The sequence below is a fragment of the Abramis brama genome (genome assembly GCF_963993115.1).
Source record: "Abramis brama genome assembly, chromosome: 15".
Classification (NCBI taxonomy): domain Eukaryota; kingdom Metazoa; phylum Chordata; class Actinopteri; order Cypriniformes; family Leuciscidae; genus Abramis; species Abramis brama.
Window position 1 is genome coordinate 33360312 of NC_139977.1, and position 11262 is coordinate 33371573.

General features: G+C 37.9%; 1 protein-coding gene across 4 annotated transcripts in view; it reads right to left on the reverse strand.

Moving 5' to 3' along the window:
• Positions 1-11262, reverse strand: part of wdr7 (WD repeat domain 7) — a 113236-nt gene that overhangs the window by 60769 nt on the left and 41205 nt on the right. For 2 of the 4 annotated variants that reach the window (XM_084136442.1, XM_084136441.1), the window contains exons 18-20: positions 9745-9804; positions 7983-8101; positions 4898-5021 (exon numbers count right to left, since the gene is read on the reverse strand). In XM_084136442.1, coding sequence (XP_083992568.1) covers positions 4898-5021; positions 7983-8101; positions 9745-9804 — 303 coding nt within the window. The remainder of the gene's footprint in view (positions 1-4897; positions 5022-7982; positions 8102-9744; positions 9805-11262) is intronic. The other 2 variants (XM_084136444.1, XM_084136443.1) reach the window with 1 other exon arrangement.

The following is an 11262-nucleotide window of genomic DNA, read 5'->3' on the forward strand; positions in this document are numbered from 1 at the left end:
AAGATTGGAAGAGAATGAATGACAATTTCAATTTGTTTCTTTTTTTTGTCTGGACGATATTTTTGTGTTTGTTTTCACAGTCTAATTTGAACTTTCTATTCATCAAATAATCCTGAAAAATAAAATGCATCTCAGTTTCCACAAAAATATAAAGTTGTTTTCAACATTGATAATAATCATAAATGTTTCCTGAGCATCAAATCATCATACTAGAATGATTTCTGAAGGATCATGTGACACTGAAGCCTGGAGTAATGATGCATTAGGAATAATTATCATAATGTTTTATGGAAGCGCACATGACAATTGAGAGATTTTCAATGAATTACAATTTCAGTTTTGTCTGGACAGAGTTTTGTTGTTGGTTTTCCCAGTGTAAATTCTTCTCCGAGGTAATTGACAGCTCGTCACGGATGCTGTCGATAGAGCTTAAGCTGTAAATAACCCGGAATATTCCTAGAAGATAAACGGCTGGTATGGAGGGTTTTTAGTGTGTGGATGGCTTTGGCCCTCGGGGTGTGTGTGTGTGTGTGTGTGTGCAGGGAAACTAAGCGAGCTGTGTGGGATTATCCAGGCACATCCGTGGGCCTGACCGTCTCTCACTGAAGAACCGCCTGAGGCCTGTTTTAATCACCTGCTCATCCGACCCTCCCACCGCTCATCACCCCAGGGGATTCTGGGTAAATCCCAGCCCTGAACATCTAACAGGGAGCCAAGCTTGAGTCGTGAAGGTGAGAGAGAGAGAGTGTGTGCGTATGTGAGAAGAGGCGTGCGAATGAACAACCAAAGATAAATAAAGAAATGAAACAAAAAGTGCCGGCGAAGAGCAGTCGTTTATTAATGCTTATGATGTCATTAATATTTCTGAGTATGCATAGAGTTTAGTTTCCTCTCTCTCTGATGGACAGACTGATGCTGATATTAGTTCACCCTGTTCTATGAGTATCGACCCAACGGCTGCCCCATATACAGTACACCATACACACACACACACACACACACACACACACACACTAACCCGACCCCTAAACCTACCCATCACACACACACACACACACACACACACACACACACACACACACACACTAACCCAACCCCTAAACCTACCCATCACACACACACACACTAACCCAACCCCTAAACCTACCCATCACACACACACACACTAACCCGACCCCTAAACCTACCCATCACACACACACACACACACACACACACACACACACACACTAACCCAACCCCTAAACCTACCCATCACACACACACACACACACACTAACCCAACCCCTAAACCTACCCATCACACACACACACACTAACCCGACCCCTAAATCTACCCATCACACACACACACTAACCCAACCCCTAAACCTACCCATCACACACACACACACACTAACCCGACCCCTAAACCTACCCATCACACACACACACACACACACACACACACACACTAACCCAACCCCTAAACCTACCCATCACACACACACACACTAACCCGACCCCTAAACCTACCCATCACACACACACACAGACACACACACACACACTAACCCAACCCCTAAACCTACCCATCACACACACACACACACTAACCCGACCCCTAAACCTACCCATCACACACACACACAGACACACACACACACACACACACACACACACACACACACACAATCTCTCTCACACACAAACACAGTCGCTCACACACACACACACACACACACACAAAACTAAAATTAAAATACAAAATGAAAAAATATAAACAAATTCAAAATATTATTAAAAACTATAATTGTATCTCATTGATCCTACAAATTCAGTTATTTTGATCAAGAGGTCTTCCACATAGGAAGAGTTCCTCTCAAGGGACAGAAAGATCTGAAATCTGACTCTTAAACACAAAGAGAAATAGTTTTCACTACTAAGTGCCTCAAACTAAAAAATAAAATAACTGTATGGTGTGACGCGAACTAGTAGTTCATCAGAAGTGCTGACAGAAGCAGTCGTCATGTTCATGTTCGGGTGTGTTTTAAGCCTCCCTTTCTAACACGCTTTAATTCGCTTATTCTCTATTCCTGAAACCATCTTTCCACACATTCCACCATAAATATAACATAAAGCCCATCACAAAACCCCAGAATGCACCTGTCTCGCTTTCATTGCATATGTGTGGTTTTTCTCTGAGCCTGTCGTTTATTCCACGTTTTTTGTGAACAGTAAAATGTCATTTATTCATTTCTAGAGCAGCTAATACCCAGCATGCATCTGTGCTGTGCTGACCTTTAACTGGAACAGGAGCAGAGAAACGCTTAAAAACACCAGCGCTTGACCAGATCAAAAACATGCATGTGCTTATGGCTGTTTATGTGACACACACACACACACACACACACACACACACACACACACACATCTAAACGCCTGATCCGTGTGTTTGTATTTTATGATTCAGGAATGACAAGAGTAAAGCTTTCGTTGAACTCTCGACTCAAAACGGTCAACAAATTTAGTCCGCGAGTCACAGAGTTTAACTTGTACTTGTGTTTGTATTTTACCTTGCTTGTTGGTTTTAGGGGCGGGGCATTCTCATTCTAGAGAGCATCTGATTGGACAAAAAACTGTGTGGTACAAGATGAGTCATCACTATTTGTGATCCGTATTTCCATAAAATAAAGACTTTAAATTATAGATGTGTATAGATTATGCAGTTAAAAAGCTTAAACATTTTAGTGATGAAAGTCAAAATACCAAATATTGCGATTCAATTTGTTCAAAGTACAATATAAACTGTACATTTTAATCTGCATCAGATAGTTTCCATTTTATGGTTTGCATGGAAAAACAAAAATGTAATTTTTATTAATAATTTAATTATAATAATTGTCATTTCAAAATTTGATTTTTCTTTATTGTACTGTAGGTTTTTTTTCTTCTCATTTTGTTGTGCAATCACTCACCAAAAAAGTTAAGTAAAATGAAAAGTTAATAATTTTATCCAAAATGTATGGTGTGTGTATTTTTTTGCATAATAATGCATTTGCATACTTAAATTGGATATTAGAGTATGCAGAAAATAAATAATAAACAAGTTCAATCTAACTGATTAATTAATGTATATGTGTATATGTGTGAATGTGTGTGTGTGTGAGAGTGAGAGTGTGTGTGTGTGAGTGAGAGTGTATGTGTGTGTGTGTGTGTGCGTGTGCGCATTTCTAAAAATCTCGTTGTAAAATATCATCTCAATAAATGAGCAAATACTAAAATGGCAAAAAGACAGTCGTACTGTTACACACTCAATAAATGTGTGTGTGGGGGGCAGATCGGTTTCACTGACCCCTTCAGTTCTGTACCCTGCTGAGGTCACTGCTGCCACGGTTACATTACACTGACCAGCAACCGTTACCATGGCAACCGTTCCCAGGGGCCACCGCTTGCCTCTCATCAACGGCCCATAGAGACACACACACACACACACACACACACACACACACACACACACACACACACACACACACAGAAGCTTTCTGGCTGTAAATGACTTAAGACACACATACAGACACAAAAGCACACACACAATGTCACACACACACACACACACAGATGTTTTATATACTATAGGTGACATTATGGCTCTGTTCTGAACTCTAATGATCCGTCTACTGCCTACACAGAAAACCGCCTTACATTTTATTTTTCAGGATTCTTCAATAAATTGAAAGTTCAAAAGAAAAGTATTTATTTGAACATTTGAACATCTAAAATGTATTTCTCGTTCCAGCAGATAAACACATCTATAATTTAAAGTCTTTATCTTATGGGAAAACGGATCACAAATATTGATGACTCATCTTGTACCACACAGATTTTTGTCCAATCAGATGCCCTCTAGAATGAGAATGCCCCGCCCCCTAAGACCACCTGCAAGCAGAACATAGAAGCGAAACGTCCTGTTTCAATAGGAAATGCATCAACACAGAGGAAAAAAACTGTGTTTGACAATTTCTTAAAAAGTATAAAGTACAAAAACAAAGAACAGAAATGATCTGCCGTAAGAAGTTCAGAACAAACTCAAAGCAGAATGTTTGAGGAACATCAATACAACACAAACACTGAAATAAGACCTGCGAGGGAGGGATCGAACGCGGGTTTGGACCAAACAATCGAACTGAGTGTGAAAACCGCCGCAGACACATTATACCCCGTGTGTTTTCACACTCCTCGTCTGCTTTGATGAGCGGCGTGTCTGGAGGTTTGAGATGGCCAGGTTAGTGCTGGTAAACTCAACTCCACGTGTCTGGGGTTGAGAGCGGAAAGCAAAGCGTTTCCCATCGCTGAGATCCTGGGGTGAATCTCAAAGATTCCTGATTCACCACAGAATCTGCTGGAAAACTCTTCCCACGACCTGGAGCGTTTGTGCTGGTTCATCTGTGGCAAACTACACCAAAGTGTGTGTGCCAAGAAGTGGAAAACATTCTCTGACACTCTCACCTGTAATCCTGCAGTGCCACTGTAAGGGCTTATGGACGCACTGGGGTGCTAGTTTTCACAGAAATTAATACAAGTTGGAACAGACAGACAGACGGATGGATGGATGGATGGATGGATGGATGGATGGATGGATGGATGGATGGATAGATGTAGATATAGATAGATATGGATGGATGGATGGATGGATAGATAGATGTAGATATAGATAGATATGGATGGATGGATGGATGGATAGATAGATAGATATGGATGGATGGATGGATGGATATAGATGGATGGATGGATGGATGGATGGATGTGTTTGTCTGTCTTTCTTTATTAAACTTTTATTTATTTCTCTATATATAAGCCTGACGTGTGTGTGTGTGTGTGTGTGTGTGTGTGCAGGAGTGTTCAGTGTAACACTTACGGGAGCTGACAGCGTCCACGTACTGTGGCAGATACGGAGCCCAGAGGTCAATGGTGTCCTTCCTGCCTGACTGACCAATCCTGCGCAGTTCAGCCAAGAGGAGAGCCTGGGCCGCCTCTCGAACCTGCAACACACACACACACACACACACACACATTAGGTTTACACATGCTCCTGTTGAAAAGGTTCTCTCTAAGAAAGTGGAGTTATAGCCACACACACACACGCACAAGCACACACACACACACACAGACACACACACGTGTCAGGTTTACACATGCTCCTGTTGAAAAGGTTCTCTCTAAGAAAGTGGAGTTATAGCCACACACACACACACACACACACACACACGCACAAGCACACACACACACACACAGACACAGACACAGATAAACACACACACACACAGACACAGACACAGACACACACACACACGTGTCAGGTTTACACATGCTCCTGTTGAAAAGGTTCTCTTTAAGAAAGTGGAGTTATAGCCACACACACACACACACACACACACACACGCACAAGCACACACACACACACACACAGACACAGATAAACACACACACACACACACACACACACAGACACACACACACACACACACACACACACACACGTGTCAGGTTTACACATGCTCCTGTTGAAAAGGTTCTCTCTAAGAAAGTGCAGCTCTAACTGAAGCCCCAGCAGCCGAACTCAAATGCCCGACCGCTGAGATGAAGCGCAGGAATAAAGCACGAGCCTGAAAGAAGCCATTGAGAGAGATGGAGTGTGTGTCTTTGTCCCGCGGGGTTAGCAGGTGCTAAAGCTGCGAGATACGAGTGAAAGTGAATGCGAGAAGAGAGAGAGAGACAGAGAGGGACCCTTGGAGAAAAAGGATTAAGGATGCTTAACAGAGCGTCTCTTTCTTTCTTTTCTTTCTCTTTCTCCGTCAGTCTTTCTTCATTTCTCTCTCAGTGTGACGTACGACACCTCTGCGGTCACGGGCGTCACACTCTGACACACACAGATCGCATGGCTCACAAAAACAAAGGACTAGGGATGCACAATATATCGGCAACCATATCGCTATCGGCCAATATATGTAAATTTTTTATGTTATTTTTAATGTAATTGCTATCGGCCCAGCAAAAAAATTTGCCCGATATCTTAAATCTGATAAATAGTGTATTACTTCCTTCAGCTGAGACGCTTCAGATGCGCACTGTTCACCATGATGGTTTTGAATTGCTTGAAATATGATTGAAATCAAATAAGCTACATAAAATTATCATGAGAACATTATAAGTGTGTTTGTATCGGTTATCGGCTTTCAAATATAAAGAATTATCGGTTAATGACTTTTAAATATAAATAATTATCGGTTATCGGCTTTCAAATATAAAGAATTATCGGTTATCTGCTTTCAAATATAAAGAATTATCGGTTATCTGCTTTCAAATATAAATAATTATCGGTTAATGACTTTTAAATATAAATAATTATCGGTTATCGGCTTTCAAATATAAAGAATTATCGGTTATCGGCTTTCAAATATAAAGAATTATCGGTTATCGGCTTTCAAATATAAAGAATTATCGGTTAATGACTTTTAAATATAAATAATTATCGGTTATCGGCTTTCAAATATAAAGAATTATCGGTTATCTGCATACAAATATAAAGAATTATCGGTTATCGGCTTTCAAATATAAAGAATTATCGGTTATCTGCATACAAATATAAAGAATTATCGGTTAACGGTATTGGCCAAAATTTTCATATTGGTGCATCCCTAAAAAAATATTTGAATAACATAAACAAATATGTAACTATTGAAATATCAATAGGGGCTTTTGCACCGGATAGTTCTAAGAACTAGCCGTGAAGGGTTACAAATTTAAGAATATATTTCAAATATGCTTCTGTACATAACATCATGGTAAAGAATCTTTTAAGGTTAAGATCTCAGCAAAGTTGCATTTTCTGTTCTCTCCTTATTGTCAGACTGATGGGATTAGCACACGAATGATTCACTGAGAATCTCACCTTTTGTTCTGCAAATGGCTTTCGGACCCAAATGGCTCTTGGAGCCTTATGCTGATTGAATTAGGATGGGCCAGACCCTCAGTCTAGGGTGTTACCTTAACCTGTATACTTAATTTGCATGCTTTGTTCAGAATCTCCACCTCTATGTAATCCCTCCCCCTTGGAATGTATATAACTACAATGCATACTGTATTAGAGTTAGATCATGTTGGAAGTTCTACAGCAACGTACAGCGGAGTTCTCAATAAAGAATAACTTCCGTTGAACGCGATCCCAACTGTCTCACTGGTCTCTGCTTCGATGAAAGAAAACTTTACAACAGCCGCCAGGGTGGTTCCCCTGAGAACTAATGGATCCCCTACAAACATTTTCCTGGTTGCATTCGCACCGCTAGTAGGAACTCTGCTTGTTGTTGTGACTTTTATTTTGACGGCGCTGAGAACGGCAGAGCCTGAGCTCACAGCGCTCACATTCTCCATGTTCATTAGTTTACGATCTGTCTAACAGACCTGTCTAATACTTTATTAGATAGAACTGTTATACATAGAAAGTAGACACTAGTGTAAAGGTATGAGCGTATGCCGTGTGGTTGATGTCCAGTGTTGCTGAGCAGAAATACATAATCATGTTTCTCTTGGTCCCCTCAAAGTCGCATTGGATATTCTCCTCAGTGTAAAGGTTAAGAGGTCTATCTATCACTGTTTTCCATGTTCATAGAGTTAGTTTCTGAAGTAAATATATAGGCTATAATCTGTGTGTTTACACAGCCTTTTAAAAATGGCGGGTGCTGGTGTTTCGCGTGTGTTCGGCCAATCAGCGAACACTAACGTCACGGATAGTTCCTATAGCGCTGGTTTAGACCGACTCTGAAATAGGAGCTCAATTAGTTCCTCCAAAAGGAGTTCCTAGAACTAAAATCGTTCCTAGAATTAAAATCGTTCCTAGTTCCTGCGGTGCGAACACGCCAAAATCCGGGAACGTCCGCCAATAGTTCTAGGAACTATGAAAAGGTTCCTCCGGTGCGAAAGCCTCTAGTAATACACTTTAATACCTCCAGGCAGCGGTCCTGCCATCTGCGCGCCAGCATCTCCAGTAGAGGAGGCCTGAATTTATCCAAACCCAGAAGATCAGGAAGCATGACACAATGCATGGCGGCCAGCTGACTCCAACCTACACAAACACACAATCACACAGAGAATCAATCACAGCGATACACAACAGCCCTGCAGATCTGAAGCCCGGCCTGACAGGACCCTAGAAAAACATGAGCAACGTTTCATATTCATGATGAGCAACATCCAACACAGAATCACATATATCAGAAATATATGGAACAGCTTTCGGGAAAACTTCTGAGGAGAGAAACTTCAAAGAAATTACATTTCTTTGTGAAACAAGATCAACAAACTTACCTTTAGGAAAATATTCTAACAACTACTGTACATTCAGGCCATCGCTTTATAAAAACTGATTTAAAAAAAAGACAAATCTAGCCTGGATCTCTAAGAAGGGAAAGAAGTGCGAAGCAGAAACATTGATACAAAAATATAACTTGACATTTACCACCATGTATTTTTTAAACAGCTTGTGGAAAATTCTACATTTTACTTGCTACATATTTGGCTCTCTTTTGAATTAAAATTTCAATTACAATTGCTTTTTTGCTTAAAACACTTTACAATAACATCAGTTAATATATTAACTAACATGAACAATGTGTTTTACAGCATTTAATAATCTTTGTTTATGTTTATTATAATAGTATTCATTATTTGTTCATGAACTATTGTTAACAGACACTTTAAAAAAAAATATATATATATATATATTAGTAAATACTTTTGCAGTAATTTTCATTGTAAGTTCATGTTAACTAATGTAGTAAACTAATGTTAAACTTATTGTAATGATTTTCACCAGCGGTAAATTTTACATCCAAATGTATTTTTGTATGACTAAATTCTTTATAAAAATAATGCATTGTGGGAACGGATAATTTTCTTTTCTTTTCTTTTTTTAAAGAAATTTCAAATTTCAGAAGCATTTTGAAACATTTCTAAATATGTATAAAATAAAATGTTCCAAATGCAAAATGGAATGAAACATCTCTAAAATAAAAAAATATGTATTTTGCTAACACTTTACAATAGGATTTCATTTGTAAACATTGAACTAACAAAAACAATAAAGTTATTAACCTTAGATATTGTTGATTTTAACATTTAATAATAATAGTTGTATTTGTTAAGTGTGAACCAACAAGAACATGAACATTTTTATTAACTAACATTAACAAACGTCAATAAATGCTTTACAAATATATTGATCATTGTTAGTTTATGTTAGTTGATGTATTAGGTAATGGCAACAAATGAGACCTTATTGTAAACTATTATTTTGTTTAAATGTTTATAATTGTTTTTATTTCTATATCTACAGTATATACAGTGCAGAAACAACTGCTTTAAGGATTTAATTCTTTCAAACGTAAAGATGTTTATTAAAACACTGAGGATCTGAAGATAAACGTGAGTGTGTGTGTGTGTGTGTGTGTGTGTGTGTGTGTGTGTAAAGTAAGCATGCAGTCCAAGACATATACATTGACACAGACAGAAAGACAGACAGACAGAAAACGACTACAAGCACGAGGTACAGCAGAATAGTGAACCTAGAGACAGAACAAATCCCACAAACACACACAGGCACTGAGCGCGAGGCGGACGGAAAGCAGAGGGAGAGAAAACGAGCGCGGCTAAAGAAAGAGAAAGAGAGAGAAAGATTGAGAGAGAGAGGCCTTTATTCAGAGAGAATACCTTCATTGACTGAGGGAGAGTGAGACACTCCTGAAGCAGAAGACGGAACAGCGGCGGCAGCTTGAAAAGAGAGGAAAAGATCCGTGAAACAAAAAGAAAGAAAGAAAGAAAGAAAGAAAGAAAGGCCTCCAGCAGTGTTAGAAGAGTAAAGCGGCTGTTATTAAATGAAAATAAACTGAATACATCGGCACTGAACACTCACATGGACACAGAAAAAAAAAAAATAGAAATTAAAAATGAGTAAGTAATTGGTTATTATGGTTATTAGTGTGACTATCACAAAAAAAATCTAGATTTTATAATTATTATTAACTATGGTAACAGTTTCCACAAAATACGACTGGTATCAAAACCAATATTTTAGACAATTTTTTTTATAATAAAGAATAATTGGTAACACTTTACAATAAGCTCTTATTAGTTATAAACATTAATCTTTGTTAATATTAATGGTCCACAATAATATTAACAGATACATCTTCTGATTTTTATTTCATGTATTAGTAAATGTTGACATTAATATTAACTAAGATTAATAAATGCTTTACGAGTATTTTTTTATTGATAATACTTGTGAACTAATGTATTAACTAATGTTAACAAAAGGAACTTTCTTGTTAAGCATTACAGAATAAATGTATTTTTAAATAATTTTTAGACACTTTTTTGTCTTTGCCGTTTCATATTAAATAAAACATTTTAATTTAAGCACAAAATGCTACTGTATTAAGTGCAATTTTTTTTTAATTCTCTATAGTTAATACGGGTCCATAAAGCAGCAAGTATAAAATCTGCTTCAATAGTTTTTAATATCAACTTCCACAAACGTAGTTCAGTCAGCATTTGCCCTAAAACCGTTACTGTACTGTCGGATCATCAGATATTAATAAACGCTACTAAAGCTTTCATTATATTCCTGTTATTATAGTGGTTTCCAGATGGAAACTTTTATTAGCATAGTAAATGTTTGTGGTGAAAAGCATTATTCTGAAACCTGGATAAAATATGGTTAATTCAACAAAGGTTTTTCAATTGAACCTTTTAAACTACTGATGCTTTTATATATATATATACTTTGTGAATATATTAGAGTTGCACAATTAATCGTTAAAAGATTGTGATCTCAATTCAAACACCCACACGATCTCATTCCTAAATTACAACAATTCTCCTCTATTTATTAGAGATATGAATCAGCTTCACAAACAGTCTTTTCAACCACACAGTTTCATTATTTCTGTCTTACAATCATTCATATGATCACAGAAGAACTGGAATAAAAGATTATAGTTCAGATATAAACACTGATGTCTACAGTAGCGATCAGAATAGAGTAAATCACCTTTCGTTACACCAGTAGGTGGCGTTAAAAATGTGTTTGTCATTGAATCATTCACTCAAGAGATTTGTTCAAAAACACTGAATCATCCAGTTATGAAATAAGTGAAGTCTTTATGAGTGGGTCATTGAATCGTTCACTCAACTGACTTAGAAAAAATTTAACAATTTGTCAGAACC